General features: G+C 35.7%; 1 protein-coding gene across 1 annotated transcript in view; it reads left to right on the forward strand.

Annotated features, from left to right (window-relative positions):
• KYNU (kynureninase) overlaps nt 1–22,486 on the forward strand; it is a 714,170-nt gene that overhangs the window by 685,578 nt on the left and 6,106 nt on the right. Inside the window, exons 18-19 of the mRNA XM_037521827.2 lie at nt 17,798–17,850; nt 20,077–20,162. Coding sequence (XP_037377724.1) covers nt 17,798–17,850; nt 20,077–20,162 — 139 coding nt within the window. The remainder of the gene's footprint in view (nt 1–17,797; nt 17,851–20,076; nt 20,163–22,486) is intronic.

The following is a 22,486-nucleotide window of genomic DNA, read 5'->3' on the forward strand; positions in this document are numbered from 1 at the left end:
TTAGGTCTTTTGTGCTCCAAGTAAAGAATTTTGATTTTATTTTGAAGACAAAGGGAAGCTATTGTCTGTTTATGAGGACCAAGATTACAGATTCAGGTCTGTTTAGTTTTCTAGTCTTGGTTTGCTCCTGAAAAAGTTAGGTGTGGTAGATCTCTAAAGTTTCCTTCCATTTGTCAAGTGTTAAAAATGAAGTTTCAAAATGAGGTGGGCGTAGCTCAAAAAACTAAAATGAATGTGATCGAAATCCATGTGTCATTAGCTCTCAAAATGACTTTTCCTCACGAAATGACTCTTCCTCTCTACCTTTTTCTCAGATGAACACATCAAAGGACAATAAGTTCAGACAACTTTGTGACAAATTTTACTAAAACTTTCTTATCCTGTTCCTTTCCTCAAGTATGAAACAGTGCACATATTTCTTAAAGTTCAGCTGTCAACATTTTTATTATGAAAATTGAGAAAATACAAAAGTTATTTGAATGAATATATTTTTTATTACATTTGGAATAAAACAAACTGTAATTCTGATTTTGTGAAATATGATTATTTGATGAGAATTTTAAGTAGTATACTTTTACTTGAGGTTAGTTTATAGAAGACATTAGGATATAAGATGACAGACATTCAAATTTATCCTCAATTGTTATTACAGATTTTGTTTAAGAATAAACAATTATGCTGTACCTCAACTGTTCCATGTTTTTTTGGATTCCTATAACAGTTTGTGTAATTCAGCACATTTTTGAAACCATGAAAGCAGAAGCAGTAAGACAATTATATTTTGTTCTAAGTTGTGACCTAGAGATTGGGGGGGTGTGGAGAGAGGGAAGGAAAAGGGGAAGAAATGGGGGGTAAGGGAGGGGAGGAAAGGGGAGACGAGGTGGGGAGGGGAGAGGAAGCAAAGGGAAGGGAAGGCAGGGTGGAGGGCAGAGTAGTGAAAGTGGAGGCAGAAAGAGAGAAGGTAAAGAGACAAGGAGAAATATATTCCTAGTCAGGTTCACATTCCCAGACACAGACTTAACTTATTAAATGTGTGGTGATAAATGATCAAATTAAAGGACATTATGAATGCTGTTTTCATATACTTTCTCTAAAAAGAATGTCATCTTATTTCTTTGTATGTTGGATTTTGCTCCATGATAAACTGCATGTTTATTTATCATAGTCTAAGAAAAGTGGGATATGTGGTTTGCTTGTTTTGGTGAGGTATAGTGAGAGGAGAAGATAAATTAATTCAGCACATGAAATATTTAGGGATTCATACTGGAGATTCTGCCACTAAAGGCTTGCTAAGGAGATCAAGGAGTTTGGATATTTCATTTCATATTTCTTAGCATCCAGAATCATATTCAGTGGATCCCTGGTGGCTTTCTCTTATTGAATCTGAATAACATGCCTCAAATATGCCTTTAATAATAAGTGATGCTTTCCATTCAGTCATAGTTATTTGAGACTTCTTTTAGGAAATTTTTGATTTTCAAAGAACACAAAACATATTAAAATCTTTCCTTTTTATTATCTCTTTAACCTCTTCCAACAACTTCTCTCAAAATTCAGTTAATATCTTCATTTAAGTAAATTAACTCTCTGTTTGATTTTTAATATTTTGATTCCAAAATAGTCAAATTTCTAGCTCACAGTATAATGAGATCACAGCTTTTTTTTTCTTTTCCTTCCCTCATCCTATTTCCTTCTTTCCTTTCTTTTTTGGCATACCTATAAAACCTATTTTCTGGGCCTCCCCGGTGGCGCAGCGGTTGAGCGCTGGGTTGCGAAGCTGCCCGCAGCCTCTGAAGCACCAGTTCGATCCCCGGATGCTCCCCGGCCACCAGAGGAGGGTCCCACATGGTGCGCAGACCTCTCCTGCTGCCCGCTGCTCCCCTCAGCAGTGTACTTTGGTCCTTCCGCCTGCTCTGCTCCCCGCTCTGGCTCTGGTGAATTCTCTCACCCTCCCGCGCTTCTGACTGTGCCCAGTGCTTGTATAAACAAATAAATAATAATTTAAAAAATAAATAAATAAATAAATAAATAAATAAAACCTATTTTCTTCCTAATGAACGTACTTTTTTTTTGGAATTAGTTATATAAACATATCTGTTCATGCCTTGTTTTAAAAGTGGGTTTTATATTGAATAAAACATCTAGGTTGTAAAATTCTGAGCTCAGTAACAGCATCTTATTAACTAATGATATATATCATTAAATATTTAATTATCATTATTATAACATTCTATTTTCATTACCATGATTAAAACGTTCTCGGTCTATAACAGTTGTCATTTATTCAGCATTTCTGAGTGATGAGACACCTAAACTTTTTACTTTGCTTGTTTCTAAAACTGGTGTAGTAATAACTGCTGAGAATGCACACCTACAGAGAGAAATATCCAGTTTTTTTTTTTTTTTAAGATTTATGTATTCATGCATACAAGAACCGGGGAACGGGCCAGATGTGTGGGAGGGTGAGAGGATTCACCAGAGACAGAGTGGGGAGCAGAACAGGCAGACTGACTGAAATACACTGCTGAGGGGAGCAGCTGGCGAGAAAGGAGAGGTCTGTTTCACCATGTGTGTTGCTCCGCAGCTGGTGGGGATCGAACTGGCACTGCAGAGGCTGCGGACAGCTTCATAGCACTGCACTCAACTGCCTGTGCCACCAGGGGAAGCCCCAATATCCAGTTTTGAATGCTGGCCCAACCACTCAGTACAATCTTGACAGAGTTACCTAGACTTTCTACGCCTAACATCTTAATTGGTATTATTCATAATCTGTTTCTAGGAATATTTTATAAGCTTGCTGTGATAATAGCTACTTATATATTTTTTTTTTAATTTTACCTCATTAGCGCTAGAATGTTTTTTTTTTTTTAGAATTCATGTCAACGTTTCATTTACATTACATTTATTTTTATGTTTTGCTTTTACTTTCTTTTTTTTTTTTTTATTGCGCTGTATTTCTTTTTTTTTAATTAATTTTTTTTATAGATTTATTTATTTATTTATTTATTTATGCAAGCACTGGGTACAGTCAGAAGCGCGGGAGGGTGAGAGAATTCACCAGAGCCAGAGCGGGGAGCAGAGCAGGCAGAAGGACCAAAGTACACTGCTGAGGGGAGCAGTGGGCTGCAGGAGAGGTCTGCGCGCCATGCGGGACCCTCCTCTGGTGGCTGGGGAGCAGCCGGGGATCGAACTGGTTCCGCGGAGGCTGTGTGCAGCTTCGCAACCCAGCGCTCAACCGCTGCGCCACCGGGGAGGCCCTGCTTTTACTTTCTTGATGTCCAAATGATGGGATCTTAAAATGAATTTAACTTTCCCCTAGGTTCTGTGTGATATATTTTGTGTTTGAATGAGTATATTTTGAAACAATCATTATTTGACTTTAAGTAGCTCCCACTACATTTCTAAATACTTCAAAGTATAACGTATGAGTGATATGCTTACCCATGTTCATTAAATCAGATGTCTAGGTACACACACATTCTGAAGCTGAAAAACTGACTATAGGGATTATAAAAGATAAAGAAAGTCAAAAGAACAGTTCTTTACTAAACTGGTTGATTATTTTGATTAGTTTTTCTGTGGAATTTTTAGAGTTCTCTGTGTTTATTATCATATCATCTGCAAAGCGTGTGTACAGCAAAAGAGACATTAACCAAAACAAAGAGACACCCCACTGATTGGGAAAAAGTCTTTGCATTCCATACAACTGATAAGGGATTGATCACAAAGATATACAAAGAACTCACAAGACACAACAAAAGCAAACGATCCAGTCAAGAAATGGACAGAAGAACTTAAAAAACACTTCTCCAAAGAGGACATGCAAATGGCCAACAGGCATGAAAAAATGTTCAACATCCCTTATAATCAGGGAAATGCAAATTAAAACCATAATAAGATACCACCTTGTGGCACATATCAAAAAAACTAGCAACAACAAATGTTGGCAAGGATGCTGTGAAAAAGGAACTCTCCTACATTGCTGGTTAGGGTTCAAACTGATCCAACCACTATGGAAAGCTGTCTGGAAGTTCCTCAGTCTACTAAAAAATGGAGCTACCATATCACCCAGCAATTCCACTCCTAGGAATCTACCCAAAGGACATAAAAGCATTGATTCAAAATAATACCTGTACCCCTATGTTTATTGCAGCACAATTTATAATAGGTAAAACCTGGAAACAATGCAAATCCCAAAAATAGATGACTGGATTGAGAAGATGTGGTATATATACGCAATGGAATGCTATTTAGCAATCAAAAAAGATAAATTCATGCCATTTACAGCAACATGGATGGAGCTAGAAGGAATTATGCTTAATGAAATATGTCAGAAGGAAAAGAAATCTATTGGATGGTTTCACTTATAGAAGGAATATAAGGGAACCTAATAAGACATTAGGGGGTAAAATGATAACAACACAAAACACAACAAAACAAAACAAAAACAGACAATTATAAACCAAAGACATCCTGCAGGGAAGGGGGAGGGAGAGGGATTGAAAGGAGGGAGGGAGGAGCACAAGGGACTGTGGTGAAGGTGCAGGTGTGCATTGGTGGAGGAAATTCTATGGGGACTACACCTGAGGGGGGGGAGAGCAAAAATTGTTTAAAAATGAACAATTATGTAAAATATATAAAAAATGAAAAAAAAGAACAATTCTTCAGGAAAAAAAAGAAAAAAAGCATTGTGGATACTAAAAAGATTGTTGTGGGGCAGCCATCCTTGTCTGTCATCTAGTCCACCATGTGCCAGCTCATACCTTAAGTGCAGCGTTTAAGTAACCTGGAAAATATTGCTTATATAAAATCTCCAACTCATTTTAAAAATTCTGCCCAAGGTTTATTTGCATTTATTTATGAATATTCTTAGTCATCTTGCTCCACATCTACATTTGGGCATTAGTAATTAGTAATTGTTTTAGACTGTTTATCATGGGTATTGGAACCCTATTTTTTAATCCGTAAAATGAGGATAATAATATTATCCACTTCATAGAATTTAGAAGATTAAGTGACTGCTTTGAAATGTATCTGGTTTGTAGTGAAATGAAATACATTTATTTTTGTTGCTTTCAAAATTATTAAAATGACTACAAGAACTTAAATGAAAATCCCAATTTAAACTGATTTGTTTTACAAGGCATTTGCTAAATGTTTGATGGATCAGTCATCTGGGATCACATTGTTTACTTTCTATCAGTTGGAAGATAATATAGTGAAAAGACTTTGTATCTTTAACATTTATTTTATTGAACGGAATTATTATTTTCTTTTATTTAAATTAAGAATGATTTTCAAAAATTTAAACTAGTTCTGGTAAGAGTTATATTAGTATGGACACTTACATTAAAAATATATCATTGATGCTGGCTTTTTTGTGAAAATACTCAAAATATCCTAAAAATTGTCAAGACATCAAAGAAGAGATAACAAGACATTTTACTGGTTATGGTAAAAATAAATTTTAATAAGATAAAAATGTCATTCTCTTGTTATAATGTCCTATTTAAATGATTAAATGTCTTCTTAGCAAGTGAAAGTGTAGAGCAATTAATTTTAGAAAGTTGCAATTATTTCCAGAAGAAATAACATTTAGAATTTCATTAAGATTGAAGATAGATACCACCAATGATTAAAAGAACATGTTAATAATTCATACTTTGTATCATCATAAAGATGCAAGGGAAGAAAAACATATGAAAAGTCAGTGATTATTTGAAACAATTAACCATTATTGGCCCCAGGACTTTGAAGCACATACAATATGGAATATCTGCCCCTCCCCTTTTTATGGCTACATGACAGAAAACTGTAAGAGTTTGTATTTATGATTTCTTTATTTATCGGATGAACGTTTTCTTTAAGTGATTGCTTTGATCACTGAATTCCATGAAAGCACTATAACATCTAGATATTAGACTTTAGTGTCTCATTATATAGAAAAATATGTAATTATCCTGCTTTGGAGTGCTCTGGCCACAAATTATACGGGAATTATGATAATATGCACGGTCTTTAAAAAGAGTTATTATTTTCTTTCTTCTCTTTCTCTTACTGTACTTTCCACCACCTTATAGTAAAAGCTTCATGAAGTTACTTATTCCAGAAGCTAAGATATGTTGTTTTGGAAAATAGGTACAACAGGTTAATGTCATCTCAGTCTTTGTAACAACATGCTGAGGTTGGGCCTCCCTGGTGGCGCAGGGGGTTGAGCGGCACACTGGAAGCTGTCTGCAGCCTTGGCAGAGCAGGTTCAATCCTGGCTGGCCGGCGAGGGTCCCACATGGTGCAGCAGACCTCTCCTGTCTCGCCTGCTGCTCCCCTCAGCAGTGTATTTCGTCAGTCTGCCTGTTCTGTTCCCCATTTTGTCTCTGGTGAATCCTCTCACCCTCACGCACATCTGGCCTGTACCCCAGTTCTTGTATAAAAATAAATAAATCTTTAAAAAAAACATGCTGAGGTAGGTATTGCTTCCACCATTGCAGATTTGAGGAAAGTAAGACTTACCAATGAGTGGCGATTGATCATCCACCAGAACACAAGTAGTTTGTGTTGGTACCATGCTCAGTACTTAAGCAGAACACTGATCCAATGCTGGAAGCAGTATCAAGACGAAATCAGCAGGAGGAAGTTGAAGGTGGTTTCTCAAAGTGAGTGTCTCAAGCCATAAAGCAAGGATCAGATGAGATACTACTTTTAGTCTCTGAAAGCTCCGTGGAAGAGCAGAAGCTAAAAGCATACTATGGGTATAGTAAAATAGTTTAATGGAGTAGAGTTGATACTTATTACTATTGCCTTTTTATCACTTTTATCCCTGATTAAATTACTCTTTTTTGAGGCTTACATATCTTAGTTTCTGGCTTTTTCCCTTCGCAGTTCTCTGCAAAAGCTTTGTTCAGGTATCCTTTTAATTTTTTGTTGATATTAGAACCAGTAATTTGTTTTTCCAGGTCACTTTTAAATGTTCTGTGGAATTATGTCACTCCTGTCCAGGGGTGATACAGATTTTGTCTGGGTGGGCATGGGGGATGTGTGGAAACAATTTGAATTTTCATTGGAGCAGCTTAAGGATCCAGATGGTCTCCTAGACTCCTTCATACTAAATCATTGAATAGCAAAATGTACCTCCTTAGTTAATAAATACGAAGGAGGCATATGATCAGTGAAGTTGACAGTCATTATGTTATATTTGTATTTGTAAGATGCAAAGTTACTTTTGTAGATTGAGTATATAAAGCATAAAAAATGATGCCTTGACCCTAGTTATAAAATCAGTTCTGAGTGCTTTTTCTCTAAGAACACATTTTTCTCTTTGTGCAGTCACTTGTTTCTTTTGCATTTGGGTTATGAACATGTCATCAGTACTTTCAAGCACAAGCTATTATTTCCTCCTATGATACCGTGTTAACACACTAGTTCTTTGATGTTTCTGTCAGATGCATCCAGCAATTATCATAACTCAAACTCTTGACTTTTTAATATCACTCCACAAACAGAAATGAAATACCTAGCCCTTTGGCTAATACACAAAAATGAAAGTTTACTAAATAAAGTATTGAAATATTTTGATTTTTATTTTGATGCCATTGAAAAGAAATGAAAAAAAAAGGTTGCTGGTTTTTTTTTCTTATTGTCTCTTCCAGGTTTTTAAAAAGAAAATGCCGAGAGGTAAATTTTGGTAGGTGCCACAGAAATGATCATGTGCAAAATGGTTTTCCATATGTAACTAGAGAAGAAATAATACTTTTATACTTTATTATTTTCCTTCTCTTTCAAAAGATAACTGTAAAATAAGAGCTAAAGTTTCAGGTCTAAATGAAGTTGAATGAATCTAATTCATTCAAGCTAGAATTATTTCTGTAATTCCCCTTTTTATGCAAATATAATCTCAGCCTTCGCAAGAGGAGTAGAGAATTCCTCTCAATAGTCAGTACAGTTTCATGCCTACTGAAAAAATGGTTTTTCAATTAATATACATCCTAATTAGCAAATAAACATTTACTTTTTAAAGTAGTGTTTATTATATATATATTATTATAGAGTGTGTATATATAGTGTGTGTATATATAGTATATGTGTATATATATATTGTATATATATAGTATATGTGTATATATATATATTGTGTGTCTATACACACACACATACATTTTACATCATTGTTCATTTTTGAACAATGCATGCTTATATGCTTTCTCCTTTTAGGTGTATTCATAAAATCCCCACCACCAATTCACCCATGAACCATCACCATAGTCTCTTGTGCTCTTTTCTTCCCTGTTTTGATGCCTCTTCCTTCCCTTTCCTTGCAGAATGTCTCTGATTTATGTTGCCTGCCATTTTTTATTATTTATATATATAGAAATATATATTTATTATTATTGTTATATATATCTTTTCTGATCCCTTATTTGGCTCCCCTATATTCCTCCTATAAGTGAAACCATCCAATATTTTTTCTTTTTTCTTCTGGCTTATTTCACTGAGCATAATCCCTTCTAGCACCAGCCATGTTGCTGTGAATGGCATGGATTTATCTTTTTAACTGCTGAATAGTATTCCATTGTGTGTATATACCACATCTTGATCCACTCATATGTTTTGAGCACTTGGGTTGTTTTCACATCTTACCTATTGTAAACAGTGCTGCAATAAACATAGGGGTGTAGGTATCCTTTTGAATCAATGTTTTTGCATCCTTTGGGTAGATTCCTAGGCATGGAATTGCTGGGTCATATGGTAGCTCCATTTTAGTAGTTTGAGAGACCTCCTCCACACAGCTTTCCACAATGGTTGGACCAGTTTGCTTTCCTACCAGCAATGTAGTAGAGTTCATTTTTCTCCACATCCTCACCAACATATGTTGTTGCCTGTTTTTTTAACGTGTGCCATTCTCACTGGTGTAAAGTGGTAGCTCATTGTGGTTTTGATTTGCGTTTTCCCAATTATAGGTGATATGGAACTTTTTTTCGTATTCCTATTGGCCATTTGCATTTCCTCGTTGGAGAAGTGTCTGTTTAGCAATTCTGCCCATTTTTTGACTGGATTGTTACTTAGTTTTTGTTGTGTCAGCTCTTTGTAGATCTTTGTGATCAGTCCCTTATCAGTTGTATTGTGTGCAAAAATTTTCTCCTAATCAGTAGGGTGTCTTTTTGCTTTGGTTAGTGTCTCTTTTGCTGTTCAGAAACTTTTTAGTTTGATGTAATCCCAGGTGTTTATCTTTTCCTTCACTTTCTTTGCTTTGGGGGATATGTCTTTAAAGATATTACTGAGATGTATGCCATGTAGTGTTTTACCTTTATTTTCTTCTATATATTTTATGGTTTTAGTTCTTATGTCCAATTAATTTATCCATTTTGAGTTGTTTTACGTGTATGGTGTGAGGTAGTGGTCTAGTTTCATTTTTTTGCATGTGATGGTCCAGTTTTTCCAGCACCATTTATCAAACAAACTGTCTTTGTTCCACTGCATATTCTTTGCTCCTTTGTCAAATATTGGTTGTCCATATATGTGTGGCTTTATTTCTGGGCTTTCTATTCAGTTCCATTGGTCTGTGTGTCTGTTTTTGTTTCAATACCATACTGTTTTAATTATTTTTTTTAAGATTTATTTATATATTTATATAAGCACTGAGTACAGTCAGAAGTTCAGGAGGGTGAGAGAATTCACCAGAGCCAGAGCAGGGAATAGAACAGGCAGACTGATGAAATACGCTGCTGGGGGGAGCAGTGGGCGCAGCAGGAGAAGTCTGTCACGCCATGTGGGACCCTCGCCTTTGGCCAAACTGGCACCGCAGAGACTGCGGAAAGCTTTGCAGCCCAGCCCTCAACCACTGTGCCACCAGGGGTGGCCCACTGTTTTAATTATTAAGGCTTTGTAGTATAGTTTGAAGTGTGGAAGTGTGATACCTCCATTCTCCATTTTAGTCAGGAGAGCTTTGACTCTTCAAGTTATTTTGTGGCTTCAAATGAATTTCAACATTATTTGTTCCATTTCTTTGAAGAGTGTCAATGAAATTTTTTTCAGAATAGCATTGAATTTTTAAATTGCTTTCAGTAGGATGTCCATTTTGATAATGTTACTTCTTCCAATCCAAGAGCAAGGGATGTCTTTCCATTTCTTTTTGTCTTCTATTTCTTTTAACAATGTTTTATAGTTTTCTTTGTATAAGTCCTTCACCTCTTTGGTTCAGTTTATTCTCAAGTATTTTTTTTTTTGTTTCAATTATAAAAGGGATGGTTTTCTTAATTTCTTCTTTTGATTGATTGTTTGCATATAGGAGGACTACTGATTTTTGTGTGTTGATTTTGTATCCTGCTACTTTACTAAACTGGCCTATAATTTTGATTAGTTTTTCTGTGGAGTTTCTAGGATTTTCTTTGTATATTATCATATCATCTGCAAATAGTGATAGTTTTACTTCTTCTTTCCCTATGTCTTATTTTCCCTTTCCCTATGTCTTTCTGTTGTCTTATTGTTCTGGCAAGGTCTTCCAGTACTATATTGAAAAGCAGTGGTGAGAGTGGACATCCTTATCTTATTCTAGATCTTAAGGGAAAGGCTTTTAGCTTTTCACCATTCAGGATAGTATTGGGATCGTTGTATATGATATCGTTGTATATGATCGTTGTATATGCTATCACCAACCTGGCAGCAACGGGACACTAGGATTAAGTCCTCCCATACAAACAACTGATAGGGAGAAATAACAGTGAGTTCCTGGTGGGACTGGACATGTTGGACAAACTTGACAATGACACCAATGATTCACCCAGACACACAGGAAAGTAGCTCTTTCCCCCTACTCAATTTAAATTAATTGGTATAACTCAATGATTATATTAACTTAAAATTGGTTCTGATTCTTAGCGATTTTTATAAAAAATACTTTGGAACTTTGATAAACATAAAGTGTTATTGTAGTTATTAGAAATCAGATAATTTTATTTATTTTTTTTTAATTATTTATTTATTTATACAAGCACTGGGTACAGTCAGAAGCGCGGGAGGGCGAGAGAATTCACCAGAGCCAGAGCAGGGAGCAGAGCAGGCAGAAGGACCGAAGGACACTGCTGAGGGGAGCAGCGGGCGGCAGGAGAGGTCTGCGCGCCATATGGGACCCTCCTCCGGTGGCGGGGGAGCAGCCGGGGATCGAACCGGCGCTGCAGAGGCTGCGGGCAGCTTCGCAACCCAGCGCTCAACCGCTGCGCCACCAGGGAGGCCCAATCAGATAATTTTAAAGAGATATTATATATGTAAATGAACATCAGGCTATGAATTTAGGTGAGCAAATTATTTTCTTTAATCTATCAGAACTTCTTTGATAGAAGAAATTCAATCTTGTAACTTCTAGGAATGCTTGGTGACTTTTATGATTGTATCAGTAAATTCAGAATTTAAGTTCTGTCAGTACATAGTTCTTTCTTTTATCTTTAACATGGCATCTAAAGGTGCAAGGGTGGGTGTGACTGGGCTGAACACTTGGGCATAGGAAAAGAGGAGGCACACACTCATCTCTTGGAATCCACTGGAAATGTACTTGACACCCCCTTTGTCATCTCCCATTATAGCTGCCTCCTCCAAAATACCTGTAGAATCACCATAACCCCATGTCCTTTATCCCAAACCACTAGTTTCGTGGAATTGATCGAGTTCCTTAGTCTCTTCTACACCCTTTCCCACACAAAATTCAGTATGCTCTCTTGAGTCTCTAGCATTAGTGTGCTTCTAGGTTGTAAGTGGAGATGCTGTCACAGGTCCACTCTGTGAACATTTTTACATGAAGATTAGCACTGAGCTGACTACACAAACTCTTTGAACTGCCTTCCAGGACTAAGTGAACATGAGTCAGGCAGTTTCCATCATCAGGTTCTTTCAAACATTGTGGAGTTCCCACTGACTTCTCCCCCATTCCAATTCCTACCTCCTAGATCTTAACTAAGCATAGGGAGAGAATCCTGGCTTAATATAAGGGACCAGAATCCATTTTTTTTCCCCTTTGTGAAGTTTTTCTCTTCTTTAGCCTAGATAGATTTTATTTGATTCATGGGTGAGGTTCATAGTTTTTCCAGTCTCTCTTTGCTGTTTATAGAATGTTTATGCTAGGCTATATGAGATGTGTGATGATTATAATTCCCAAACATCTATCTATTGCAAGTTAGAAGCCTAGACTTTTTTTTTTTTTTTTTTTTTTTTTTTTTATAGAGGCATGTTTTCTTTCTTTCTTTCTTTGTTTTTGTTTATACATGCACTGGGTACAGTCAGAAGCGCGGGAGGGTGAGAGAATTCACCAGAGCCAGAGCAGAGAGCAGAGCAGGCAGAAGGACCGAAGTACACTGCTGAGGGGAGCAGCGGGCGGCAGGAGAGGTCTGCGCGCCATGTGGGACCCTCCTCCGGTGGCCGGGGAGCAGCCGGGGATCGAACCGGCACCACAGAGGCTGTGGGCAGCTTCGCAACCCAGCGCTCAACCGCTGCGCCACCGGGGAAGAAGCCTAGACTTTTAAAGACTACTCTCTCTGCTATAAATTTCAAAAGCTCATTTTTGGAACTCAAACCTAAAGATTAGAGTTTTGGTTCTATTGGTGCTTGCCACTTAACAAATGACTCTGGAGCAAGAGAATTTACTGATTTCACTGTGGAGAAGAAATAATTTGTAGGAAACTATTTATATACAATGAGGAAAAAATCTTGATGTGTTCAAAGTTTTTACCTCCCCAAACATTTTTTTTCCAAACAGTATTTCATCAGTATTTGTCCCTGAAGTTTCAGATTTTTCTCTTTTTTCCTTCTTAAGGATTTATTTTATTTATTTATGCATACAGAAACTGGGGTGTAGGTCAGAGATACGGGGGTTATGGGATTCACCAGAGACAGAGTGTGGAGCAAAACAGGTAGACTGACTGAAATACACTGCTGAGGGAACAACAAGTGAGACAGGAAAGGTCTGCTGTGCCATGTGGGTCACCTCCCTGGCCCAGGATCAAAACTGTACTGCAGTGGCTGTGGATAGCTTCATAGTGCTGAGACAACCCCTTGTGCCACCAGGGAGGCCCTTCAGATTTTTCAAATCAGGAAACTGGCAACTAACAATTAATGTGTAACTAAAAATATAGGTAGTAGAAATAGAAATCTAACTGAACCATCAGTTTTCTAAGCAGACTTAATACTTCACTCTAGAAAAATCATTTGACTATAATTCTGAAATTGAAGTATTAAGTGCATACTAGAAAATTAATAAACTTAACAAATAAATGAGCAGAAATCACTTAAGGTCAAGCAATATTACACTGAAAGAAAACTAAGAGTGGGAAAGGGAGGCGGGGGAAAATAGACTCACATAGTGTAGAGAGGCATTCGAAGTGGAGAACAAATCAGGGACATTATGCAAAAGGCCCAGTGAGCCAAACAGAATGAATTGGTATGTGATGGTTATTCACAGGGTCAGTGTACACAGCTGACAGTCTGAACCATTTCAAAGGCTAGATATTACATGACTGGTTAAAAAGAACAGTTACCTCAACACCCTTAAACTTACTCATATTCCCTGCAGGCACAAAGGTCTGCTAAATATAAGCTTAGGTATTTGGTCATTTATTCAATACTTATGTGAAGGATATTCCTTCATACTTCCTAAGCTGTTTTTTCCCCCTGCCCTTTTTTTTTTTTTTAAGATTTATTTATTTATTTATACAAGAACTGGGGTACAGGCCAGATGCGTGGGAGGGTGACAGGATTCACCAGAGACAGAGTGGGGTACTGAACAGGCAGACTGACAAAATACACTGCTGAGGGGAGCAGTGGGAGAGACAGGAGAGGTCTGCATGCCATGTGGGACCCTCCCGGCCAGCTGGGATCGAACTGGCACTGCAAAGGCTGTGGACAGCTTCATAGCGCTGCACTCAGCCCCCTGTGCCACCAGGGGAGGCCCTGGATTTCATGTCTTATAATCATTTCCTTTCAAAGATATACAACTTTTCCTCACTCATTTTTAATTTGATAACTGTATCATATTTTCTTATACAGACTTGCCATAATTTATAAAACCAGATGGCTATTGAAGGATTTTTAGGTTCTTTTCAAGCCTTAGGCTGTTACTAAAAGGGAAAAATCTCCTCATAGTTAGTACAGGTTCTTCTAGAAAGTAAATTCTTAGAAATGAATTTTCCGGGTTAAATGGTATATGCATTTTTTTAAATTTTATAGCTCTTACTCTTTTGTTCTCCAAAGGGGTGCATCAACTTATTCTTTCAACAATAATACATGAGAGTCTCCATTGTTAATACCAATAAGTATGTGTGTTTATTTATAATTGTTAATACCAATAAAGTATGTAACAGAACTTGTTTTTGTTCATCTAAGATATAAACACTGGCATATCAATGTGGCTTAATTTGTATTTTTCTTTTCATTAGTTGAGAGCTCTTCTTTTTCATGTTTAAGAGCCATTTTCCTTTTCCATATGATCTGTTAATATGTTTTGGTCATTTTTCGTGCTTGGTTGTTTTTGCATTTTTGATCTCTAAATATTTTTATCCTAGGAAGATTAACTGATAAAAATTGCAAATGATTTTTCAAAAATAAATTGCTGCTTCATAGAATGTTCTCAAAGATTCATTAGTCTGTGGAAATTATGGTCTCTTTAGCTTTATTAATATAATTAATTATTTTTTTATTTGATGACACAATACCATGTTGTTTTCACTTTAAAGGTTTACAAAGCTTTGAAGTATATAATATATAATATTTTGTGTAATATTTAGCTTCATTGCTGTTATTTTTAAGTGATTTTTTTAGTAGTATTTTATTAATTTTCCTTATGGCATTAGAATCAAATTGTCTAGTACCAAATAAAATCAAAATCTATTGTATGGTTTATTGAAAGCATATAAAGTTTATATAACAATTTGAGAATGGACTTTATTTATGTTGACTATTATTCAAATCTTTCTGCTGTTTTTTTTGATTTAGGAGTGTTTTAAAGAATTTTTATGTAGGCCTGGAACATTTCTTAGCAATATATTTTTTTGTTGCAACTTTAAATGTATTTATTTTTCATATCAGATTACTATAATAAATTATCTTTGTTCATACTAGTTGCAAAATTACAGAAATTTGTAAGCAGTGATAACTTACTACCTCTTTTCTAGTTTTTAAAACTGCAAAATAATGAAAGTATCTTTGGTCATTTTCTCTATTAAGTCTGACTTCTAGACTCTATAAAGATATACTTAATGGGGCCTCCCTGGTGGCGCAGCGGTTGAGCGCTGGGTTGTGAAGCTGCCCACGGCCTCTGCGGCACAGGTTCAATCCCTAGCCGCTCCCAGCCACCAGAGGAGGGTCCCACATGGCGTGCAGACCTCTCCTGCCGCCCGCTGCTCCCCTCAGCAGTGTCCTTCGGTCCTGCTCCCTGCTCTGGCTCTGGTGAATTCTCTCACCCTCCCGCGTCTTCTGACTGTACCCAGTGCTTGTATAAACAAAAAAAAGCAAACAAACAAATAAATAAATAAATAAAAATACATGCCTCTTAAAAAAAAAAAAAAAGATATACTTAATGCAATAGGTATCCTACTATCAGTATGTTGCAAGATTAGATTTTTTAAAAATTAAGAATGTTGAAATATCTGGTTTATGACTATGATCCTATAATTTCCTTTTTAGCTTTAGTAATACAATTGCATATTAATAAATTTGCTACTACAGAGTTGTCTTTGAATTCCTTAGGTGAGTCCCACTGTTCATAACACATTGTTTCAATAAACAATAGAATATCTTTTTTATGATTTTTGTATTAATATGTTTTTCTTTATGTGCTTTTCTTTATGTGGCAATGTTAACCTGGTTTGATACTAATATTGTATTTTTACACATGTCGCCCCCCCCCCCAAAAAAAAAAAAAAAAAAACAAGTGGAAATCTCTCATACCTTCTTGGATCTGGATTTTGGTTTCTATGCTCTGTAATAGTTTAAATTTTATTGGCATTATCTACTGTGAGAAATGTGATATACTTTCCCTTTGAGACCACCTCCTTTTGTGAGTTCTAGATGTTTGAGATGTTCCTCATTTTCTTCTATTAAAATCTTTTACTTTAGGGCCTCCCGGGTGGCGCAGCGGTTGAGCGCTGGGTTGCAAAGCTCCCCGCGACCTCCACGGAGGTGGTTCAATCCCCGGCTGCTCCCCGGCCACCGGAGGAGGGTCCCACATGGCGCGCAGACCTCTCCTGCCGCCCGCTGCTCCCCTCAGCAGTGTACTTCGGTCCTTCTGCCTGCTCTGCTCCCTGCTCTGGCTCTGGTGAATTCTCTCACCCTCCCTCGCTTCTGACTGTACCCAGTGCATGTATAAACAAAACAAACAAACAAATAAATAAATAAAACATGCCTCTATTTAAAAAAAAAAAAAAAATCTTTTACTTTAGATTTTCTTTCACTTTCATGATTATTTTGGATAAATAGCATTATCCTAGAAAATTATTTACTTGAGCTATGTTTTTAAATTAATCTTGGCAGTCTATATTTTATGTTCTTACTTTTTTTTTATTTTGTACTAACTTTTCCAATAATACTTTATTCTTCGTAGCTTTACTGTCTTATGTTTCATCAATTAATTGTTATCCTTTCCCCTCACCAAAATTGATATATTCTAGCCATAACTTTAGCTTTTATCTGTATTAACTCCATAGTACCACTTTATTTGTTTATTATTATTTATTTTTCATACTTAAATTATTTTTATATTTCACTTGTACTTTTCTTGTTTGGAAACTCACATTGGTTATAGAAGAATTTCTTTGCTTATTACATTTAATAAGCTAAAGTACTAAAAATCTATTTTGTCTTTGTTGTCTATTTTTTTCCTCACAACTATGCTCTGCTTCTTGCTGTCTTTCCTATGGTATATTCACTTTCTTCTTCCTTCTTTCATGGAATGTTTTCTTTTCTAATGCCTTATTGATTTGTGTGTGTTTTCATCCCTCTTATTGACAAGCTATTGATATGTCAGATCCCTTCAATTTCTTCTCAGTTTTGTTGTTAATTCTCACTTAACAAGATATTTAGGTTGTTTTGTCTCTATACACTTGATTGTATTAGTCATCCTCATACATAAATCTTAGCACAATCCAAACAGTTCTTTGGATAAATTGAAAGGAATAAAAGTGTTTAATCAGAAAACTATATATATTTTTCATTTACATTTTCACATTGTGTTCTAACAAAAGTTTTATCCTCATTATTCTAATCATTAGACAAAGAACATACTTCCTTTTCTTCAAATACTTGAAGGAAAGAGGCATCGTAATTTTCAACTGACTTTCCAACTTGGTATAGGAAATATACCTTTTTATACTATTTCATATTTTTAAGTATTACTGAGATGGAGTTTTTTAAAAATTGTGTGGGACATTTTCATTTCTCCTGTACAAATGTCCATCCATGCTCTATGATCATAGAGCTGTTGAAACAATTCCCTTAAAAAACTGTTGGTGAAAACTTTCAAATGTGCCCTGTAGCATATTTCTCCCCATCACTAGTTTTGAATATAGATTTTTAAATGTGTATGAATCTTTTATATTTAAAGATGACTTTATTTCACCAAAAGGATAGAACTAGTAATATGAATAAATTAATTTTATCCTCATTATTGATAAGGTTAAAAATATCCCTTGCCTTATGATATCATGCAATGTCTATACAATTATTTGTTGATTCATATCACTTTTTTTTTAATATGTGGGTTCCAGATTCATAAATGTGGTTATTTTGTAGTCCAAAACATCTAATGTTGTCATTTATATTTTAGGTTAGTGGGATGGTTTAGCCATGAACTGAAGACCAGATTTAAAATGGATAACAGTAAGTGTATTCAATTTTACTTCACAAGTCATTTTATTTGAACTTTATTTCATTTTCCATCTCTCTTTGTATGATATGTAATATATATGTCTCAGAGAGTGTGCACTTTCGAAATGCCACTGAGAAGTTTTAAAATAAGAGATGACATTTCCATAGTGTAAGAACTAAGTGTCTATAGATTTTACCATGATTTTAAGTCTATCCCTTTGGAGGGAGATAATAGGTAGTGAAATCTGACATATAGGACTGAGATCTCACCAATATTGAACACCCAAAACATAAGGCAGTAATGGCAGGACAGTATTTCTGACTTAAGTAAGACCCAAAGACATAGGTGTACATCCCACTTTGCTACTTGCAAGCATTGTGATACAACACAAATTGCATCAGCTTCCTTTCTGTACATTAAATTATCTTCATTTCTGTCTGTCTGTTTCTCACATACATAATATGAATAATATCCATTTCACTGGTTTAAAGGTAAGACAAGTTCAAAGCTGTAAACAAGTAGCACATCAGAAGCTATTTAACAAGTGTTTAATTTTATTCTGCCTGTCCCCACATTTGTCTCTTCTCGTGGCTTTTACCACATGCAAAACAGTAGTGGTAAAACTCTGGTGGATAGAAATAAAACCACACCATGCATAGGGGACTCCCAAACTGCCCTACTTCTTTGTCCTATTCTTCAATCACATGGGATACATAAAATTTCATAAATGCTTCAAGATTTCAAGTTAAACTTGGTCCTTCTGACTGCTTCCATCCCTGAAATACTATTTTAATATATAATTACATGTGCAATAACCAAGTCACAAATGATCAAAATCAACTCTTCCATTCAAATCAGAAAACCAGATTTTATTTTGGGTACTGATATAATTAGCTCTGTTATTATACCAGTGTTAATTTATTTAGGATCAATTTTCTTATATCCAAATGACAGAATTTGAGTAGATCAGATGTGGGAAGAGTTTTTTCTGCCAAGGGCCAGACAGAATATATTTTAAACTTTTCAGGCTATACTTTCTCTGTGTCAAATACTCAACTTTGTCATTATAGTACTGAAGCATTCATGGATATACATAAATCAATAAGTATGTCTATGTTATGATAAAACTTTATTCATAAAAAACAAGTGGTGCACCAGACTAGACCCATAGGACAATAATTTACCTGAAATAAAGAATCTCTAAGCACCCAGAATATTGCAATACCTTTTATTCAGTCTTAGTTTTTGTTTTATCTCTATCTAGAAATCTTAACTCTACTGAGTTGAACTTGCTGCTATTGAACCTAATTAATACCAATTAGGCTGAAATCTGCTATTAATTTACCTTTTCTATAGTGATATTTCTTACTTCATCCTGGGATTGCATCCCCTAAATGAATCATAAATTGAAAATATTACAATACACAAATGCATTTAATACACTTTATCTACTGAACCTCAAATCTTAGCCTACTCTATCTTGAACTTGCTCAAAACACTTACATTAGCCTGCAGTTGGGAAAAGTGATTTTAAAAAATTACCCTATTTTTATGATGAACTATTGAATATTTATGTAATTTATTGAATATTGTACTGAAAATAAAGAACAGAATGGTAGTATGGGTTCTCACCATTAAGCTACACAGTTGAAAGAAACATCTTAAAGTCAAAAATTGTAGACTGAACTATTGTTAAGTCAGGGACAATCTGTATTCCGTACTTAGGCAGATCATTCAATTTAATGCCTTTTATTTCCCTAAGAGGAGCCACTTTACCTGATAAACTTAGTGCTAAAATTTACCTTCATAGGTTATTTCATTCATATTTCTGCCTTGGGGAGACATTACAGAACCAGTAACTCAGGTTTTGATGTTTTCCTTTCCTTGACAAAGTTTCATAATAGAAAAGCAAAGCACAGGCAAAATAAGGAATCTGACTTGGGATTGGAAGGATAAAGAGGTAGTCCAGAAAAAACTTGCAAAGGAGGTCATTTCTACTGTGTGTCTATAAGTTCCAGTGTTTGGTGGGTGGCTTTGAAGGTGGAAAGAGGAGATGAATATTTCAGGTAAAGATAAAGTATTTTAGGCTGGAGTTTCTCTTAAATAGCTCAGAAATCTTAGGAAGAATAAGAAGTCTTATTGCTTTTCCTCTCTCCTACTTTAGTATCATTTAAAAAAAAAAAACATTATGGATACCTTATGCATATTTTATGAAAATCATGATATTAATCTTTCAGAACTGCAGTTAATTCCTGGGGCCAACGGATTTCGAATTTCAAATCCTCCCATTTTGTTGGTCTGTCCTTTACATGCTAGTTTAGAGGTAAGTATTCTATATTTCAGCTTGTGGATCGTTTCCTTTTTCTTTACCTGATGATGACATGGGGTAGTCCTTTTTTAGTCAGAAAGATTCATGTGAGTTTGCAGAAATAATGGGCAGAAGGCTGTGTTCTCCTTCAGGATGATGTTTGTGTGCTAATTGAAACTTTTTAGTTTTATCTTCAGCATGAAGCTTGGTACATTGTGGGTGCTTAAGAAACGTTGAATAGGACTGATCTGGGAAAACATTTGTAGCTCCACTTAGAATTTGTTTACATTTGAGCAAATTACTCAATCTTTTATGTGTTTCTCTATAAAGTAAGTTTCAGTAGTTTTGTTTGTTTGTTGTTGTTTCTTAAAGATTTATTTTTATTTATACAAGAGCTGGGTTACAGGCCAGAGTCGTGGGAGGATGAGAGGATTCACCAGAGACAGATTGGGGAGCAGAACAGGCAGACGGACCAAAGCAGTGGGCGAGACAGGAGAGGTCTGCCTCTCCATGGGGATTCTCCCTGGCCGGCCAGGAATCGAACCAGGGCTCCGGAGACTGCGGACAGATTCGCAGCGCTGTACTCAACCAGCTGTGCCACCGGGAAGGCCCAAGTTTCAGTAGTTTTTGATAAACTCATCCATTAACAATTACTTGTTAAGATTGTTCTGTGTGCTAGACTCTCTTCTAATACTAAGAGTCAATGAATTGTCAAATGAAATGTGACAAAAATGTAGGGAGAGTTAATTTAAGGGGAAAATTTAACTATGAATAATCATAGAAAATCAAATATTGAGTAAGACTATCACATGAGACAGGGTAGATTTTTGTTTATTAGCTGAGGTTTCTGTGCCAATAAATCCATGTGTAATTTCTATTACTGATTCAATTGTTCTTTAAGTTCATTTATATATATTTTTTAAAGATTTATTTATACAAGCACTGGGTACAGTCAGAAGTGTGGGAGGATGAGAGAATTCACCAGAGCCAGAGCAGGGAGCAGAACAGACAGACTGATGAAATACACTGCTGAGGAGAGCAGCGACAGGAGAGCGGGCGACAGGAGAGGTCTGCGTGCCATGTGGCACCCTCGCCTGGAAGCTGGGGATCAAACCGGCGCTGCAGAGGCTGCAGGCAGCTTCGCAACCCAGCGCTCAACCACTGTGCCACCAGGAAGGCTCCAAGTTCATTTATATTTTTACTTAAAATTAATCTTACCCTAAATAATAATAGCCAAGAAATAAATTTGGTTTTCTAGGCTATTTATATCTGTTGATAGATAGATTGATAGATGTCTTTAATCTAATCATTTATATCTATACAACATAAAATTATTTGCATATTAATTAATTTCAGGGTGATACTAAATTTACTTCTGTAAACATAAATTTTGATCCTATGCTATTTATATATTAAGTAAAATATATTTTATTTAAATACATTTCAGTAAAATATAATTACACTTGAGTAAAGGGTATATAAAATTCATTAATGTAAAATATATTTGAGTAAAGTATATCCATGTTTCTAACAGCTATACACAAATAATTTAATATAAATTCTCCTAAAATCACCTAGTTTATGATATCTAAGGAAAACCTGTTGTGTGGAGTATTTTATTTAGCATGAGATTGGATAAATATTTCCAAAACTTCTAAACCTTGATTCTAGGGTTCTGCCAACACTCATGGCAGTTTTTCATTTTCGCCACTGGAGGTCAGCATCAAGTTCCTCTGTGTTTATACAACTTCAACAGTAGCTAGTAGTAACCAACTTATTTTCATCCCAATTTAAAGAGCACCTCCCCATTCTGACCACTAGATGGAGCTTGTGCTGTTTTCACTTTTTGGCAGATTTTGATTTTTTTCTTCCTTTTTAAAAGTTGAAAATAAATCCAGTAACAAAATTTCTAGCCAGAGCTCTGTTTTTCTGAAAGCTTCTTTTGGGCAGAGGATCTCCCTATCAAATCAGACAATTATTTCAATCGTTTCATAATAGCATTTCGGAGAAACATTGTTAAACATTTTAAAAGGAAATAGTTTTGCTTACTTTGCAAGTTAATTATATCAGGGGGAAGATAAGTTACAGAAAGAAAGTAGCAAGACATACCTTAGGCAAAACTAGTACTTAAATTTATTTCTGCCAGTTTTCTTTAACTTTGCAACTGATCTGTCGGCATATATAGAAATTTTCTCTAAGACACTCTCATTTTGGTGTGTTTCCCGCAGTGGGTGTACACATCTTGTATTCACCCCTTCTGCCATCGGAAGGACCACATTCTTATTTTTCCAACCACTGGTTTCTTAACACACAGTATTGTAGTCACCTAGACAATTTTT

This window comes from Talpa occidentalis, unplaced genomic scaffold (assembly GCF_014898055.3).
Source record: "Talpa occidentalis isolate TD23 unplaced genomic scaffold, MPIMG_talOcc4v2.1 talOcc4.3, whole genome shotgun sequence".
Taxonomy (NCBI): Eukaryota; Metazoa; Chordata; class Mammalia; order Eulipotyphla; family Talpidae; genus Talpa; species Talpa occidentalis.